This window comes from Cetorhinus maximus, chromosome 1, assembly GCF_964194155.1.
Source record: "Cetorhinus maximus chromosome 1, sCetMax3.hap1.1, whole genome shotgun sequence".
NCBI lineage: Eukaryota > Metazoa > Chordata > Chondrichthyes > Lamniformes > Cetorhinidae > Cetorhinus > Cetorhinus maximus.
In genome coordinates, this window is record NC_135879.1 from 203,963,968 (window position 1) to 203,984,117 (window position 20,150).

A 20,150-nucleotide genomic window follows, 5' to 3' on the forward strand; every position below is an offset into this window, starting at 1 on the left:
GGATTCAGTAATGGTAATGCCATTGAACATCAAGGGGCGATGGTTGGATTCTCTCTTGTTGGAGATGATCATTGCCTGGCTCTTGTGTGGAGCAAATGTTATTTGCCACTTATCAGCCCAAGCCTGGATATTGTCCAGGTCTTGCTGCAATTGGACATGGACTGCTTCAGTATCTGAGGAGTTGCAAATGGTGCAGAACATTGTGCAATCGTCAGCGAATATCTCCACTTCTGACTTTATGATGGAAGGAAGGTCGTTGATGAAGCAGCTGAAGATGGTTGGGCCGAGGATACTACCCCAAGGAACTCCTGCGGTGATGTCCTGGAGCTGAGATGACTGACCTCCAACAACCACAACCATCTTCCTTTGTGCTAGGTATGACTGCAACCAGCGGAGAGTTTTCCCCCTGATTCCCATTGACTCCAGTTTTGCTAGGGCTCCTTGATGCCACACTCTGTCAAATGTTTCCTTGATGTCAAGGGCAGTCACTTTTACTTCATCTCTGGTGTTCAGCTCTTTTGTCCATGTTTGAAGCAAGGCTGTAATGAGATTAGGAGCTGGGTGGCCCTGGCAAAACCCAAACTGGGTGTCAGTGAGCAGGTTATTGCTAAGCAAGTGCCGCTTGATAAGCACTGTTGATGACCCCTTCCATTATTTCACTGATGATGGGGAGTGGACTGATGGGCGCTAATTGGTCAGGTTGGATTTGTCCTGCCTTTTGTGTACAGGACATACCTGGGCAATTTTCCACATAGCTGGGTAGATGCCAGTGTTGTAGCTGTATTGGAACAGCTTGGCTAGGGGCGCAGCAAGTTTTGGAGCACAAGTCTTCAGTACTATTGCCAGAATATTGTCAGGGCCCATAGCCTTTTCAGTATCCAGTGCCTTCAGCCATTTCTTAATATCACGCGGGGTGGATCGAATTGGCTGAAGACTGGCATCTGTGATGCTGGGGACCTCCAGAGGAGGCCAAGATGGATCATCCACCCGACACTTCTGGCTGAAGATTGTAGCAAGTGCATCTGCCTGTGTGCCATGGGGATCAGTGCTGGGACCTCCACTGTTTACCATTTTATGTAAATGACTTGGATGAAGGGATGCATCAAATTTGCTGATGATACAAAGATAGGTAGAAAAGTAATTTGTGATGAGGACATAACGAGGCTACAAAAGATATAGACAGGTTAAGTGAGTGGGCAAAGGTCTGGCAAATCGAGTACAATGTGGGAAAATGTGAAATTTTCTATTTTGGCAGGAAGAATAAAAGCAAAGCATATTACCTAAATGGTGAGAGATTGCTGAACTCTGAGATGCAGAGGGATCTGGGTGTCTTAGTGGATGAATCGCAAAAAGCTAGATGCAAGTACAGCAAATAATTAGGAAAGCTTAATAAAATGGTATCATTTATTGCGAGGGGAACTGAATACAAAAGTTAGGGAGGTTATACTTGAGTTATACAGAGCAGTAAGATGACATCTGGAGTACTGTGTACAGTATTGGTTACCTTATCTAAGGAAGGATGTAAATGCATTGGAAGCAGTTCACAGAAGATTTACCTGACTAATACCTGGAATGGGTGTGTTGTCTTGTGAAGAAAGGTTGGACATGCTAAGCTTGTATCCGCTGGAGTTTAAAAGAGTAAGAGGCGACTTGATTGAAACATTTAAGACCCTGAGGGGTCTTGACACGATGGATGTCGAGAGGATGTTTCCCCTTGTGGGAGAATCTAGAACTAGGGGGTCACTGTTCAAAAATAAGGGGTTGTCCATTTAAAACAGAGATGAGGTGAAATGTTCTCAGTCAGAGGGTCATGAGTCTTTGGAATTCTCTTCCTGAAAAGGTGTTGGAAGCAGAGTCTTGAATATTTTTAAGGCAGAGCTGGATAGATTCTTGGTAAGCAAAGGGGGTGATAGATTATCAGGGGTAGGCAGGATGCAGATTTGAGGTTACTGTCAGATCAGCCATGATCTTATTAAACGGTGGAGCAGGCTCGAGGGGCCAAATGACCTACTCCTCTTTGTTCATCTGTATGTTCATAGGTTCCACATACTGACCCCCTACTACATAGACAGCAAGAAGAGTGCATGATAAGAAAGAGTATGAAGAGATTGGGAGAAAAGTTTTAAAGTAGTACAATCAGGAAGGCAAAGAGGAACTATGAAATTAAATTATCGAGGAACATAAAACAAAATAATGAAACATTGATAGGCACATAAATCAAAATAGAAAGTTTTGAAAGGAATAGGACCATTAGCTAATGTAATTCCTATATTTAAGAAAGGTGACAAAATATCTAGGGAATTATAGACCAGTCAGCTTAATGTCAGTGGTAAGAAAAGTAATGGAATTCTTACTGAAGAAGAACATCTAGAAATGAGAGTTTTAATAATGAATGATCAGCATGGATTTCAAAAAGAAAATCCCTGCTTGACCAGCCTTACTAAATTTTTTGAGGAGGTGACAGAGTTGATGATGATGATGCAGTAGATGCGTTTTATCTGGATTTTCAAAAGGCCTTCAATAAGATGCCCCATAATAGACAAATGAATAAGGTCAGAGAATGTGGAGTCAGGGACAAGGGGCAGAATGGTTTGCTAGCTGGCTTCAAGGCAGAAAGCAGAGAGTGGGACTAAAGGGTAGTTGTTCAGAGTGACAAAAGGTGGGGAGTGGTGTTCCACAAGTGTCAGTGCTGAGATCACTTCTGCTCACAATTTACATAAATGATTTGAACCTTGGCATCAAAACACAATTTCTAAATTTGCAGATGACACCAAACTGAGGAGAGGATAGTCAAAACTGAGGAGGGCTGCAACAAATTACAGAACATTGCAGAATGGTTAATTGGCAGATAATGCTCAACACAGATAAATGTGAAGTAGTACATTTTAAGTAGGAAGAATAGAGAAGTCACTTATTACTTGGAAGATGCAAGTCCAGATGAGGTAGAGGAATAAAGGAATCTGAGTACAAATACCTCCATCACTAAATGTGCGACAGATTAGCAAGGCCATAAAAAAAGCAAACCAAGCAGTAGGTTTTATTTCTATCTAGGGGGAAAGATGTGAACAGTAGGGAACTTATGCTAAACTTGTATTGAACCTTGGTTAAACCACACTTGGGCTACTGCGTGCAGTTCTGGTTACTATATTATGAAAAGGATATAGAGGCACTGGGGAGGGCACAGAGGAGATTTACAAAAATGATATCAGAAATGTGTGGGTATATGTATCTGGAAAGGATTGACAGACTTGGGTCTCTTTTCTCTTGAAGCTGAGAGTTGACCAATTAGAAGTCTTTAGAATTATGAAAGGTTTTGATTGAGTGGATATAGCGAGAATGTTTCCTCTTGTGGGGAAAAGCATAACTAGAGACCATCAATAAAAGATAATCAAGAAGAAATCAAATGGGGAATTCAGAAGAAATTTCTGTACCCAAAGAGTGGTGAGAATGTGGAACTCACTAGCACGAGGAGTGGTTGAAGCGAAAAGTATAGATGCATTTAAGGGGAAGCTGGAGAAGCATTATGGGAGAAAGGAATAGACGGTTATGATGGTAGATTTAAATGAGGAAAGATGGGAGAAGGCTCAAGTGGAGCATAAACACTGGCAACCCCTCTACCATTTCTGTTTTGTCAGACAGCTTGAGCGACATCCAGTCCTCGATGAGCTGTAATCTTCACCAGTTAGGCATTGCAATAACCATTGTCTGCAGCTTATTGTTGATTATTTAAAAGTTTGTAAAATTTCATAGAGCAAATATGTTTTATTTTGCAGCTTGTGGACTTCAGCTGGAACAACTATGCTGATGGGAACCTCAAATTTTATGATCATTACTTGCCTCAACTCATCCGTTCAGGAAAAGATCCAGTAGCAGGGGAATTCTTTAAACTTCTTGCACTCTGTCACACTGTGATGGTGGAAGATAATAATGGTAAGTCAAGAACAATGATGTGCCCCATTTTGAACGGTCTTACGAAGTTAGATTTGTACAAACACTTGGAAATACACATGGTACTGCGACAACAAGCACTGATAGTATCTTTTAATTGTTGTGGCTGAACTTTTCATCACTGGGTACTTGTTGCTGAATTAAAATAATTGCAACTATCCCCGTTTAACTGTTTTATTGCCATGCTTATGCTCTTGGAAGAAAGATGTAACAAGGGATTCCAAATCCAGACTGACATTGGGGAAGCCGTGATTCCATGCCGGTAGGCTGGAGATGGAGTTAGAACATTGTGAACCCAATGCTCTGACCTGTGGTACCTGAGTGTGACATCCTGCTTTGGAGTGGCAGTGGTCAAATCATACAATGACACCTATAGAATCTTATTTTTTCTCCTAGTGCTTTAAAGTGCGTCACACAAAATAAATTACTTTGAAATGTGGTGACTGTGCAAGCTGCCACATTTTATTACACCAAAGTAAGGTCAAACAAATAGCCATCACCAGTTAAAATGTTTAAGATGATTGGTTTTGCTTGAGGGATGAATGTTGGCCAGAACCAGAGGGGAAAAAGGGTTTCCTGATTTTTAATTCGTGCCACAGATTCTTAAACATCTTCTCCAAGCACCAGAACAGGCAAGCTGGGGCCTTAGTTTCATGTATTGTTCAATGCCAATTGCAAACCATTTCAAAATAGTGAAGAATCTATATAACTGGAAAAACTGCCTTGGATAACAATGTGTAACTGAGGCCATTGCCAATGCAAGTCAGTAAGTTTAACTGCCTTTTATTAAATTGAATTTCAGGATTTATGTTAATATGCTAGCATCAATTCAGTTGACATCTGTGGAAACAAATCCACTGGCTTCACCTCTGACATATGATCAGGAGTAGGCACAATGGTAGTACATTAAGCTATGTGCTTATTATAAGTTCATCTGCACGATTGTATCAATGTCATTATGGTGGTGGGGGTGGGAAAACCTGAAGTACACACAAGTATGTTTTTGCATTGGAGATTTTAGAAATTTCTCAAGACGGTGCAATTTCTGGTACCAAATGTGTTTCCTGGTATGATTATGGTCCCAGAAGTGTCTGTTTTTTTTCCTTCTGTCGTTGAATTTTTTAAGCATTTTCCAGCAATTTGGAGTTTTCTGTAATGCTGCTACTAAATTTTGGTACTAAAATGCTGGGGCATTAGAGCATGTTAGGTTCCCCCAAAGGATCTGCCAACTACAAAATATCATCCTTGGTTGGGGGGGTGTTGGCGGTGGGGGGGAACACACCTCATTGGGTTCACAGAGTTTCTCATTGACCCTTACAGAATTTTGGAGCTGTATGACAGATCTCCAGATACTATTCAAGATTTGACCTGTAATCTCTAACAGTCAGCTTTTCAATCAGCGGGTGGGGAGAAGGGGTATGCAGCACTGTATTGAAAGACCTATGAAATATATCATTGTAAATGGGATTCTGAAGATATTTTTGATGTTCTGTGTTGTCATATTAAGCCCTCACAAGAAGAAAAATGCATCCAGCTGTATCCTGGGCCTCCAAAACATCTGATCCATGTGTTATAGTAACCAGCAAAACTATATTAAGACCCATTAATATTAAGCGAAATTTCACATTTGAGAACAAGTAAATTTCAGATAATTTGGGAGTGACTGGAGTGAGGAGTGTCAGAGATAGTGCCTTATCTTCTTTAAGCTTCCTCAACACGATGTTCAATTTTATGATGTTGATGGGTAAAAATACCTCATGGAAACAAAGTTCTCCATCGTGGGAAAGAAAATTAGCACTCGGACCTATCCTGCTTTTGGTTAGGTTTCCTGTCAGCTATTGGAGCAGTGATGGCAACTTTAACAAACATTGCTTACTTTTGATCTTCAGTGGAGAACACGGAGGAAATTGATTTTTAAACTTGCTGTTGCAAACTTTGTACTGTACTTGGATCACATTTTCTTTTGCACCTGTGAACAGGGCAAATTGTATATCAAGCAGCCTCTCCAGATGAAGGGGCCCTCGTTACTGCAGCCAGGAATTTTGGGTTTGTCTTTCTTTCACGTACGCAAAATTCCATTACAATAAGTGAACTTGACGAAAAAAGGACATATGACGTGCTCGCCATGTTAGACTTCAACAGCGACAGGAAACGAATGTCCATCATTTGTAAGTAAGAACATTTGCCACTTTCAAGCTATGTAGTCTGTTCATCTATGTCCTTGATGTGAAAACTGTATTCAGCTACAAATTCTGCTTCAAACACCATGTCCTATCACCAGATCTCACAATAGCATTGCCTGAACAATCCTGAGTGTGCTAATAGTGACACTAACAACCGATTTAAGATAACCAGTCAAGCTCATAATGTGGCCCATTTACAGTTGTTATAGGTGACATGCATTCATACACAGCGACTTGTCCTCTGCAAACAATTCTTTTCAGCAATATTCAGCTTTTTACTCTTGCTGCCACTATTCATTTTATTCCATGGGCTTCAACTTTGCTGACAAGCTTGTTATGTGACACATTATAAAATAACTTTTTGGAAGTCTGTGTACACCACATCAACCCTCCCTACCTCTTCAGAAAATTCAATCAACAAGATTAAATGTGGTTTGTCTTTAACAAGTCTGTGCTGGTTTTCTCTGAATTAATCCACCTTGGTCCAAGTAACTTGTTAATTTTGTCTTCGATTTTCGGTTCTAAAAATTTTCCCACCACCCAGGTTAAACTAATTGCTGTATAGTTTCTTGGTTTATTCATGTATTTTTGTTTTGCACAAAGGTGTAATATTTGCAGTTCTCCAGTCATCTGTCACTGTAACCCCCATATTTAAGGGGGGATGGAAGATTATGGCCAGTGCCTTGGTAATTTCCTTCCTTCCTTCTCTCCGTATCCTTGGATGCATCCCATCACCTGGTGACTTATCAACTTTTACCTAAAGGCAGTCTTTCTAATATATCCTCTTTATCAATATTGGAGACAGGTTGGCAGAGTACGAGTTGAAACTGGGCACTTGCAGGAAGGTGGGTGAGATATGGAGCTGAGATAAGGCTGAGAACTCCAGGGTTCAGGTGGAGTCACCTGATGGAGTTGATAAAATCAAGTTGGTGGATAATGGGGGTTGTAAAAGGATGCATCAGAAGCAGCTTGAGCAACAAGCTGCAGAGACATTGGCTGACTGAGGAATGAACCATGGAAGGACTTCAAAAATGTTTTGAATATTGTTTGGTTCTGTGGGTTGCCCAGTAGTTTTTCTAATTTGATCCTGAAAGGTTTCCTGAAAGTTGGTCAATCTAGTGGGAAAAACTGGGTGGAAGTTCATGTTGGCGACGGGGGTCTCACCTGCCAACTGGAAAACCAGCAGGAGCCCCAGATCACCTCTTTTGTGGAAAGCCTGCCCATCAGGCACTTAACTGGCCAGCATCGGGCCTTCCCTGGGTTTTGGACCCCAGTGGGGAAATCCCCAGAGCTGCCAGCCAACCAGAGGCTGGCAGCTCACCATTGCCCATCAGCACCACCAGGAGTGGTGGCAGCTGCTGGCAATGCACCCACCAGAGGCCCAAGATCAACAAGGGACTGATGTAAGATCTGGAATTCACACTTATCTCAATTGTAATACTCAAGTCAATTACAATTGTCAGAATGAGTTGGGAAAGTTAACTAAAAGGAACCTGCAGTTCCTGACTAGCTACAGACCACTCCAGGTGCAACTATGTTGTCACAAGTTCCACAGAATTTATTAAGCTAATTGTAATAAGTACAAAATTACAATACTTAACAGGGAAGTAGATCAGCTGTTTACTCTGGAACACCGGTTCTTGACTTCTGGTTGGGGGTCCTCTTCTTCTGTTGACCAAAGTCTATTTTCTTCATGCTGCACACCGAGCTACTGAAAGTTTTTGCTCATTAACCCTTGCTAGCAACTACTTTCATGCATGGTCAGTAGTAGCCTTTAGTTCTGATTGACTCAAACAACACATGATCAGTCCCTGATTGGTTAAATGGTGCATGATCAATGTCTGATTGGTCACTTAAGGGTGATGGTCATCTTCCTGATGTCACTTTCCATCAACTCTTAACTAGTTCTGAAGATGTCAAATGTAGGAACATCTCTTTATAGCTTTTCCCTGTTATTTTATTAAGTTTATAGTGTTTCCACTAAGATAACAAGGCAACATAAGGTATTTATTTAAGATGAGGATGTGTAGTGTCACTTATGATTGATTTCCTTTAGGGTTCATGTCCCAAAAGACCTAACTGATACATCTTAAGCGTTCAAAATGCCTATATGTAACTTCATACTGACTGCTGACACCTGAAGCAAGTTACTTAAAGGCAAATAATTAAAAGTACAAGGGATACGCAAGCTGAAACTAATACAGCAATTTCAAAATTACTATAGTACATATAAAGTCAATACATAAAGATGAATAGTATGCTAAAGTTCAGGAAGAAATAGACACATTACAATTACCATGTTCTATTAATACATTACATGTTCATAAGAAATAAAAGTCACAAAAGCTACAGAACTACAATACTATTATAGAAACTGATAATAAAAACCAGGGTAATGCACAAAATCTGCTTTATACATAGAAGGAAGGCAAATTTCTCTTTAAGGCACTTGAAGTTCAAAAGCGAATACAGTTTAAGACATACAACTGTAGTTTGAGACCTAAAGCTATTTTACTTTTGAGAGGAATGCAGCAAAAATGTCAAACCCCTTCCTAAATCCTAATTTCTGCAGCATTTGCTTTCGCTATTAAATGACAAGAGACTTCACATGTATCCTCTAATCAAGACATAAAATATAACAGTGATTCTCTTCAACATTTGTCCTGTGGTAAAACCATAAAACGTAACCCTACTTTGACCGTTGGCAATATGGCACACATCACGTGTCAAGTATGAATGCACCTAAAGAGAGGGACTCATATAGCATGATACCATATTGAATTAATTGATTATTACACTCAGATTCCTTGATAATTGAACATAATAAATTATTTAAATTATTCAACAAGGACTTACCTACACTGAGGCCACACAAATGAGTGAAGGCGGGATGGGGGTTGCAGGGTGGGGTTCACTAGCTAGATGCCGGGTCCCTCAATCAGGCACTGTGTGCCTTTGAATGAGCGACTCTCTCACCCACGGCAACGGTATGAGGTCCTTAAGTGGGCATTAGTTAGTGTCTGGGAATGAAGGTAGTCCACAAGCCTTCTCGCCCTGGACTTAACTGGGTGGAGATGGGGCCCCATCCTGCACCCTCCTGACCAATGAAATATCCCCACCTCGAAACTCGCCACCGGGGTAAGGGGTGGCAGAGGGGCATTAAATCCTGCCCCCATCTCTGGTGTGTAACAATTGAAAACCTATTCGGGAAGAACAGTTTTTTTGCAGCATTTAGTGTACTGAGGAAATCTTCCAATAAGAAGCCATATTTTCTTCTGTGAAACAGAAGGATTTCAAGAGTGATGGACTGTTTTTCTCTCAACTTTTTAAATTATACTAGTAGATCTGCTGTAGTAATGTTCCCAATCAGTTAGGTATTCTAAACTGTGACATCTGAAATGTGATATGATAAATGTAAATATGATACTTGTAGTAAATGCATACTATATGCAGGTATTTTAATATTCTACTGGCAGAACTGCTTTTTTGCTCATTGCAGTTTGGGGGATGTGCATGTTTTTTTATATAGTGAAGTGTGTTAACAAAGTATGATTGGGGAAAGTATTACAAGAAGTAAATGTGACATCTGCAAGAAGTGAGTTCTACACAAGTTTTTCAATACTTATAGATGGAGAGAAAAGCAAAAATGGGATATGTAATACCTCTTTCAGATAGGAAGCACAAGTAAGCCATAGGTATACCTTTTCATATTGAGAAGTTGGTCAATTATGTTCAATTGGTTGTATAACAGCATTGTAACTTAAATGCTTGGTCAAATTGTGGTTTTGCTTATAAAAGAGTTACAAACTGTTACCATTATTTTCTTGTGTTTTCAGTGAGAACACCAGAGGGTAAAATCAAACTCTATTGTAAAGGTGCTGATACAGTGATATATGAGAGACTAGATCCCAATAGTACAAATCACGAGTCTACTGAAGAAGCTTTAAAGGTGAGGGAGATACTTGCCACTGTTCCTGTTCTTTTTGTTGTATGTATTTCTATTCTATTGATCATTAATACAGCCCTGATTTTTTTCTGCCTGATGAACTGTTATTAGCTTGAAGTTCCAAGGCTGTCTCATAATTTTTGAAATGATAGTGATTGTTTTTCATTGTTTTGGGCTTTTTGATTTTTTTCAATGGAAGGGGTCTGGATATAGTGTATTTTGCAGCATATTTTTGGTTTGTAATTTCACAATGGTTTTAAAATCAGTCTTGCGGTTGCACGCTGGAGCTGTCGAGACAAAAAGGTGATTAGTCTGTTTATTACTTCACCCAAAGGGTTAATGAACAGTCATTGAACCTGTCGCTGATAAGATGGGACCATAGAGGATTCAGCACCCCCTTTCAAATGCATAGAGTAGGCATTCTGACTTGAATTTAGACAGAACTAAAGTCACGCTTGAATGGTGCTGTTCAGACATTGTGATCCCTCCACTGGCATGGGAACATGAATTAGCAGCTCTGCCGACTGATTCCTCCCGAGACAAAGGAGCTCAGCGTCAGTAGGGTGCAAGAGGCCATGTGGCCCATTGAGCCAATACGGTCCGTCTACATAGCAATCTGATCAGTCCCATTCCTCCCCGCTTTATACTTATAGCTCTGCAAGTTTATTTCCTTCAAGTGATCGTCCAATTTCCTTTCAAAATCATTGTTTTCATTTACACCACCCTTGCAGGTGGCAAATGATTATTACCACGTGATGCGTTTAAAAAGATAAGTAATTTCTCATAATTTCTCATCTATACACCCCCCCCCACCCCACCCGACTATTTCTTGTGCAAAACCTTATATATGAGTCCCCTTGTCCTTGTGCCATCAGGAGCTAAAAGAAGCAATTTTTCTTTGTCTACTATATCTACACTTGTCATAATTTGGTACATCTCTATAAAATCTCACCTCGATCTTTTTTGCCCCAGCTTCTCTAATCTAATATTGCAGCTCAAATCCTGGAACCATTCTGGTAAATAATCTGTGCACCTTTGCAAGGACCTTTGCATCCTTCCTAAAGTTGGGTGACCAGAACTGGATGCAATACTCCAATTGGAGCCTTACCAGAATTTTTAAAAAGGTTCAGCATAACTTCCCTGCTCTTGTACTCAATGCCTCTATTTAGGAAGCCCAAGGTCCCATATGCTTTGCTAATTATTCTCTCTCAACATGCCAGGTGGCAAACTTTAAAGGTATATGCACATGAACCCCCAGGTCCCTCTGATCCTGCACACTCTTTACAACTGTGCCATTAAATCTATATTCCCTCTCCCTTACCTCTTCTGTCGAAATGCATCATCTCACACTTCCTGTATTAAATTCCATCTGCCACTTGTCTACCCATTCTGCTAGTCTATATGTGTCCTGTTGCAGTCAAGTAATATCATCCACACTCAAGTTTGGTATCACTGGCAAATTTTGAAATTTTACAATGTATTCCAATATCCAAGCCATTTGTACTGAATCAAAAAAAAAAGCAGTGGGCCCAGAACTGACAATTTGGGAACATACTGTCTACCATCCTGCAGTCTGAAAAACAATCATTTACCACAATTCACTGTTTTCTGTTCTTAAGTTAATATTTTATCCAAGCTGAAACTGACCTTCCTGTTCCATGATCCTCAATGTTGTTAACTAGCCTCTTCTGTGATACTTTGTCTTTATGGATTTTATGAAAGCGTTTGACAACATCCGTTGCATATTCTTCATCAACCTTCTCTGTTGCTTCAACACAAAAAATCAATTAGATTAGCCAAGCACGATCTGCCTTTTCCAAATCTGTGCTGGCTCGCTATAATTAATTCAAATGTTTCCAAGTGTCTGTTGATTTTTTTTTTTTTGTTTCCCCTGATTATTGTTTCCAAAACCTTGCCCACCAGTGATGTTAAACCTGACCAGGCTGTAGTTACTAAGAATTACCTCAGACTCTTTCTTGAATAAGGTTATTGCATTTGCCACTCACCAATTCTCTGGCATTCCCCCCCCATATCTAGGGAAGATTGGAAGATTATGACAAGTTTTTTCTGCTATCTCCACTCCAGCTATTTTTTGTTAACTGCCATTCTATTCTGTTGGCGGTTGAGCCATCCACTTGCTGTGAGGATTAGGAAGAAGAATATGGATAGCTGGTCAGGTTATAGAGAAAATGACTGTTCAAGAAAGATCAATATTTCTCAGCCCACTTAAAAAGGCCAGTGTGCATAGTTTTATTATTTGTTAAGAGATACGTAACTTTCATTACAGTGAGATTTGCTACAATGTACATACACCAAGATGAAGCAGCTTCAGGATTTAGGTGGTCTTGCCTTAACTAAAGTGTTCATCAGTTTGCCTTCCAGATAACGCATGTATAATGATATCCAATTGATTTAGCAGAACCTTTTACATTGTTACATCCCTTGAGTTATGCTTTTGTATGCCTAGACTTTGGGTAGTGAAAGCATGCTCTGGACCCAGACAGGTGAGCTAGTACTGGGTTAAAGCAGACACTCAATCTTGAGACCAAAGCATCCTTGGAAACAGACAGCCTGTCTCCTATCTGCTCATATCGAAACAATTCTGTGGAAGTTCATGAATTTTCTTGCCCTTTTGTTCCACTTGAAGAAAGGAGCACTGGAGTTTAAAGTAAAATAGTATGGACAGAAAATGAAGACCTATTTGTATTTCACAGGAATTTGCAGATGAAACGCTCAGAACTTTGTGTCTGTCATACAAGGACATTAATGAAGCAGAGTTTGCAGAGTGGAATAAAAAATATAAAGCAGCCAACATTGCCACAAGCAATCGTGAGGAAGCAGTTAGTGCTGTCAGTGAAGAAATTGAAAAGAATTTGTTGGTATATACAGTTTTTTTTTAAATATCATCCTTTTATCTATTCAACAGCCTTTGGTCTGTAAAGCTTTGATTGTCCTGTCATTCAAACTGATTATTCTGTCTGGCTTGATATGTTTCATAGTTCTATAGGAGGTCAGCTTTGCTGCATCAAGTCTTTCTTTTTTAAACTTTATTCTCGTGCTCTTGAAGTATTCAGTACTTAAAATTTTTTAAGTTGAAATAGGCTACAGAGAATATTTTGTGGAATTAACCTATAATCTTAAGTGTGATAAGGAATTTTTGCACTTCCATATTGTTTTGGTCAAACTTTACAAATGTTTACTTATAGCTGTTATGGGGTTGGAGCAAATATTTTAGCTTTGGTTTTTTTTGATCATATTGGCCATAAGAATGATGTAAATAAGGCACTGCCGATGAGAAAAGTAGATGGCATCCTGCTGCTCAGGTTCAAAAATGTAGCTTTGTGTAGAACATACTCTCCCTGACTCGAAAGAATGAGGTCAGTAGATTGTGGGTTCATTCCTCATTCATATCATCAGTCAGTAGATCTCAGTGGCAGTGGTGTGCTGTCAGCACTTTTATCTCTGTTTGAGTTTCTTCATTCAGGAAATGAGGGGTGGAGGGTTAAACAGCTTCCTTTTTTCACCCTATGAATTTCAATTTCCTCCTTTCGTTGTGTGTTTACTCGCTTGCAAGCCACTTGTTATCCCCCTTGTTTCTTGTGGATGAACACATCAATTGAAAGGGAAGTGCTTAGAATTTTTTTAAGTACATCAATCATGAGATGGTCACTAATAAATCCAATAAGAAATTTAGGAGAAACTTCTTAACCCAGAGTGTGGATAGAGTGTGGAAGTTGTAACTCTTTCGAGTTATCAACAGTCACAGATTGTATCTTTTTCGAGTACAATCACAGTTCTTGGTTTCCGGTGGGACATGAACCCACAACCTTCTGATTCAAAGGCGAGGGTGCTATGAACTGAGCCACAGCTGACACCTCGTGTGGAAGTTGTACTTGAAGCAACTAGCATAGGTACATGAGAGAGAAAGGAATAGAAGTGTATGCTCATAGAGTGTGATAAAGTAGCATGGGAGGGACCTCATGGAGATTGAAGACAGGTGCAGACCATTTCAGTCAAATGGACTGTTAACTATGTCATACTATATCTGAAGCACTTGTATGCTGGTACCTGGTTGTACAATTTAAGGGTCTTTATCTTTTTTTGCTTACTACTTTTCCAATATGACATTCATACTTGCAATCTATTCCAGCTTCTAGGAGCAACTGCTATAGAGGATAAACTGCAGGATGGTGTTTCAGAGACAATTGAAACCCTTAAAAGAGGAGATATTAAAATCTGGGTTCTAACAGGGGACAAAAAAGGTAACTAATCATTAAAAATACATTTTTATATAGATAACTGCGATTTCAACAACCATTCATTGGAACCCTCAAGATCAGTTCTTAAAATTTAAGAGTGTGGAGGGGATTTGGTGATGAAGTGACTTAGATGTAAAGTTTAACCTTTGGGACCTGGGTTCAAATTCGCCAAGATTGAGTGAATACAAATATTCTCCCTCTGCTGACTTGAAAGGTTTGATTTTTTTTTTGGCCAGTTTCGTCCCAGTTCCATAGTATCTTGGCAATAATTAACACCAGGCTGGCAATTCCCGTTCAGTGAGGTCACAGGATTGCTGGTAATGGAAATTAATCACTATGCTGAATAGATGTTCTTATGAGGTGGGCTGAGGCATCTAGTCAAAGTTGAGTAAAGAAAGTTTTACTTTACGTCAGATGTAACATGGGAGTCCTTGATGCTAACAGTAGTTAGTTGAAATAGTCAATTTGAGAACAGGTAATGTTCTAAAATATGTTCTTCTACCAAAAAATTGAGGGATTTCTACAAGCCAGTTGAAAACACAAAAACACAAGAAAAAAGGGAAGGAGTAGACCATATGACCTATTGAGCCTGCTCTGCCATTCAATACGATCATGGCCAATCTTGGGTTCAACTCCACTTTGCTGCCCTCTCCCCAGGTCCCTTGATTCCCTGAGACCAAAAATCTTTTCATAAATTTTACTTAAACAAATGTTTGAGAATGAGAAGTAATCTTCATTATGATTGGTGCAGCGAAGTTTTTAATCAGTTCCCAAGTAAAACGATGGAGTGATGATTTGTACCCGAGGATAACAGGCATGCAAAGTGGTTTGTTTATGCCCGACTAGCTAGGAGCCAGCATTATTACTAAATCTAGGACAATTGCTGGTATCACATTACCAAGATTCAGCAATTTACATCCTGAATTCTTGCCAGATGAGATTTTTCATTGTGAACCAAAAATGGCCTTTCAGAAGAAGCTTCTGATTTATTATATGAGAGGCCTAAACTATGGCAAACATGTAATGCTGTGTTGTAATAGTCTAAGAACCAATTAGGAGCTGCAATTATTAGAAACTATAATGGGCCGGTTTTAGTGTTGATATGGATCGGTGAACAAAAGTAAGTGAATGGTCTTCCTAATTTGTGCTAATGTTTTAAAGGTTTATGAATTATGATATTTGGTTAATCAAATCATGAACTTCTTGCCTATTTCTGGGAATTGTATAATGGGATGAACATTCCTTTCAACCTCTGGACTTTGGGCTAAATTCAACATTGACTGAAAGCACCAAAAACTTGTTTTTGTCTGTTGGCTTTCTTTGGGCTCTTAATGAAAAATGTTTGGACAGTTTTAGTCTGGCTGGCAAAGGGTCCAAAGGCAGATAAAGTAATAACCTTTGCAGTGATCTGATGGCCTGTAATGATTCTTCATGATTGGGATTTTTAAAATGTACTTTTTGAGGGCAGGATTGGGGAACGGTATGAAGCAAAATACTGTGGATGCTGGAAATCTGAAATAAAAGCAGAAAATGCTGGAAAAACTCAGAAGGTCTGACAGCATCTGTGGAGACAGAAACCGAGTTAACGTTTCGAGTCCGTATGACTCTTCTTTAGAGCTTCACAACGTGAAGCATTAACTCTGCTGAGTTTTTCCAACATTTTCTGCTTTTACTGGGAATGGTTGCTCTCCTCTGATCTGCATTAATTTTGAATCTGCATTGTTTGCAAGCGACAACAGACAGCAAATATAGGAATTGTTCCATGTTGCATAAGTTGTCATTCTTCTCCTTGATGAGCATCATTAAAAAAAATTTCTTCTAATGTTCATGTTTATATACATTTTTGATCTAATAAAAGGTGTTTTCTCTTCAACTAGAAACTGCTGAAAACATTGGGTTTTCCTGCAATTTACTAACTAATGAAATGACTATTTATGATGGAGAGCAAATCAAGTGAGTATTTTTAATTCTTTATTACACAATGAACTTGCAGCTCTAGTGCATCTTCAACTACCTCAGGATCCCCAAAGCGTTTTACAGCCAATAAAGTACATTTGAAGTGTAAACACAGTTATAATGTCGAAAACGCAGAAACCAATTTGCACGCAAGGTTCCACTAAACGTAATAAGATAAATGACTATCATTTTTTTTTTTGTAAAGAAAGTGTTGCTTAAGGAATAAATATTAGTCATAATATTCTTATAATCAGTCCATCAGATTTTTGCATTCACCCTCGAAAGTTGAAGGAGCCTTGATTTATGTCTCTCTTTTTGGGGGCACAGGGGAGGAGGCATTAATGCTGCACTCCTTCAGTGCCGCACGGAGTTCTCAACCTAGATTACTTGTTCAATTGATTGGAATGGGGCATTAACCTGTAACTTTCTTATGAGTGGCCTAAGCGCTGGCACCTTAGTTTTTATATATTAAAGATACGGAAAATATTATTTCTATACCTTGTTACATTGAAGCCAAGAGAATCTGAATTTTTCTATTTTTCATTCATTCACGGCTTGTCAGCTTTGCTGGCTGGGCCAGCATTTATTGCCCACCCCTAGTTGCACATGAAAAGGTGATGGTGAGCTGCCTTCTTGAACTGCTGCAGTCCATGTGGTGTAGGTACACCTGCAGTGCTGTTAGGAAGATAGTTCCAGGATTTTGACCCAGCAACAGTGAAGGAACGGTGATATATTTCCAAGTCAGGATGGTCACTGACTTGGAGGGGGCTTCCAGGTATCGGTATACCCATCTATCTGCTGCTATTGTCCTTCTAGATGCTAGTGGTCATGGGTTTGGAAGGTGCTGTCTAAGGAGCCTTGGTGAATTCCTGCGGTGCATCTTGTAGATGGTAAACACTGCTACTCCTGTGCTTCAGTGGTGGAGGGAGTGAATAGTTCTGGATGGGGTGCCAGTCAAGCAGGCTGCTTTGTCCTGAATGGTGTCAAGCTTCTTGAGTGTTTTGGGAGCTGCACTCATCCAGGCAAGTGGGGAGTATTCCATCACACTCCTAACTTGTGTCTTGTAGGTGGTGGACAGGCTTTGGGGAGTCAGGAGGTGAGTTACTCGTCACAGGATCCCTAGCTTCTGACCTGCTCTTGTAGCCACCGTACTAGTCCAGTTCAGTTTCTGGTCAATGGTAATCCCCAGGATATTGATTGTGGGGGATTCATTGATGGTAATCCCATTGAACGTCCATGGACAATGGTTAGATTCTCTTTTGTTGGAGATGGTCATTGCCTGGCATTTGTCTGGCATGAATGTTACTTGCCACTTGTCAGCCCAAGCCTGGATATTTTCCAGATCTTGCTGCATTTGGACATGGACTGCTTCAGTATCTGACGAATCGCAAATGGTGTTGACCATTGAGCAATCATCAGCGAACATCCCCACTTCTGACCCTATGATGGAAGGAAGGTCATTGACGAAGCAGCTGAAAATGGTTGGGCCGAGGACACTACCCTGAGGAACTCCTGCAGTGATGTTCTGGAGCTGAGATGACTGACCTCCAACAACCACAACCACCTTCCTTTATGCTAGGTATGACTCCAACCAGTGGAGATTTTTTCCCCTGATTCCCAGTGACTCAATTTTTGCTAGCACTCCTTGATGCCACACTCGGTCAAATGCAGATTTGATGTCATGGCAGTCACTCTCACCTCACCTCAGGAGTTCAGACTCATGTTTGAACCAGGGTTGTAATGAGGTCAGGAGCTATGTGGCCCTGGCAGAACCCAAATTGGGCATCAATGAGCAGGATATTTCTAAGCAAGTGCTGCTTGATAGCACTGTTGATGACACCTTCCATTACTTCACTGGTGATCGAGAGTAGGCTGATGAGACAGCAATTGGCCAGGTTGGACTTGTCCCGCTTTTTATGTACAGGACATACCTGAGCAATTTTCCACATAGCCGGGCAGATGCCAGTGTTGTAGCTGTACTGGAACAGCTTGGCTAAGGGCATGGCAAGTTCTGGAGCACAAGTCCTCAGTACTATTGCCGGAATATTGTCAGGGCCCATAGCCTTTGCAGTATCAAGTGCCTTCAGCCATTTCTTGATGTCATGTGGAATGAATCGAATTGGCTGAAGACTGGCATCTTTGAGGCTGGGGACCTCTGGAGGAGGCCAAGATGGCTCATCCGCTTGGCTCTTCAGGCTGAAGATTGTTGCAAATGCTTCAGCCTTATCTTTTGCACTGATGTGCTGGGCCCCTCCATCATTGAGGATGGGTATATTTGTGGAGCCTCTTCCTCCAGTGAATTGTTTAATTGTCCAACATCATTCATGACTGAATGTGGCAGAACTGCAGAGCTTAAATCTGATCCATTGGTTGTAGGATCACTAAGCTCTGTCTATCTCTTGCTGCTTATGCTGTTTGGCACACAAGTAGTCCTTTGTTATAGCGTCACCAGGTTGACACCTCAATAAATATGCCTGGTGCTGCTCATGGCATGCCCTCTTTCACTCTTCGTTGAACCAGGGTTAACCCCCTGGCTTGATGATCATGGTAGAGTGGGGGATATTCTGGGCCATGAGTTTACAGATTGTGTTCGAGTACATTTCTGCTGCTGGTGATGGCCCAAAGTACTTCATTGATGCCCAGTTTTGAGTTGCTAGATCTGTTCAAAATCTATCCCATTTATCATGGTTGTAGTGCCACACAACACAATGGAGGGTATCCTCAATGTGGAGGCAGGACTTCGTCCCCACAACGACTGTGCAGCGATCACTGCTACCGATACTGTCATGGAGGGATGTATCTGCGGCAGGCAGGTTGTTGAGAATGAGTTCAAGTATGTTTTTCCCTCTTGTTGGTTCCCTCGCCACCTGCCGCAGACCCAGCCTAGCAGCTATGTCCTTTAGAGAGGGAGCTCCAACATTTTGACCCAGCAACAATGAAGAAGCAACAATATAATTCCAAGTCAAGATGGTATGTGAGTTGAAGGGGAATTTGCAGATGGTGGTGTTCCCATGTGTCTACTGCCCTAGTTCTTTTAGATGGAAGGTGTTGGTGAAGGACCCTTCATGAGTTGCTGCAGTGCATCTTGTAGATGATGAACACTGCTGCTACTGGCACACAGTGGTGAAGGGTGTGCATGTTTAATGTTGTGGATGAGATACCAATCAAGTGTGCTACTTTATCCTGGATAGTGTTTAGCTTATTTGGTGTTATTGGAGCTGCACACATCCAGGCAAGTGGAGAGTATCCCATCTGACCCCTGACTTGTGTCTTGTAGATGATGGACAAGCTTTGGCAAGTCATGAGATGAGTTCTTCGCCACAGAATGACACCTGCACCCTGCCCCCACCACCACCACCCCACCCCAACCCCCACCAAAAAATGGAAAAACATTACTGTAGTAATTTTTTTCCCCCAGGACACTAATAAAATGCAAAAAATGTCAACAATTTAAGCACTTTAACAACTTAACTTATTGTACACAGTACATTTTCCCTCTTGTCACATTTCATCATTAAACATTCCATCTTGCCAACATCATAAGACTTAACCCATAACAGCCAATCACATGTAACAGTTAAGATTTAAAGTCCTAAGGGTCCGAACTTGTCAATGCAAGTTTATTTTACTACTGGTTGATTCATTTTCTGTCAATCACCACAAAAGATCTGCATTTTCATTTTGAGTAGTCTGTATGGCTTTTCCCTCTCTTTGATTAAAAGATTATACATAGGTTTTGCATTCTTGTTGCTTTTTTAAAATCTGTACTGGATTGTGTTCACTTTCTAAAACAGACTCTGAACCACTCTAATTGGTTTTTTACTCTTGACCTCCATTTTCTTCTGTGTCTGCTTGTTT

At 40.5% G+C, this 20,150-nt stretch overlaps 1 protein-coding gene across 6 annotated transcripts in view; it reads left to right on the plus strand.

Annotated features, from left to right (window-relative positions):
- atp8b1 (ATPase phospholipid transporting 8B1) overlaps nt 1-20,150 on the plus strand; it is a 183,098-nt gene that overhangs the window by 136,730 nt on the left and 26,218 nt on the right. For 5 of the 6 annotated variants that reach the window (XM_078552016.1, XM_078552046.1, XM_078552033.1 and 2 more), the window contains exons 15-20: nt 3,774-3,930; nt 5,928-6,116; nt 9,968-10,080; nt 12,792-12,956; nt 14,228-14,339; nt 16,214-16,289. In XM_078552016.1, coding sequence (XP_078408142.1) covers nt 3,774-3,930; nt 5,928-6,116; nt 9,968-10,080; nt 12,792-12,956; nt 14,228-14,339; nt 16,214-16,289 — 812 coding nt within the window. The remainder of the gene's footprint in view (nt 1-3,773; nt 3,931-5,927; nt 6,117-9,967; nt 10,081-12,791; nt 12,957-14,227; nt 14,340-16,213; nt 16,290-20,150) is intronic. The other variant, XM_078552053.1, reaches the window with a different exon arrangement.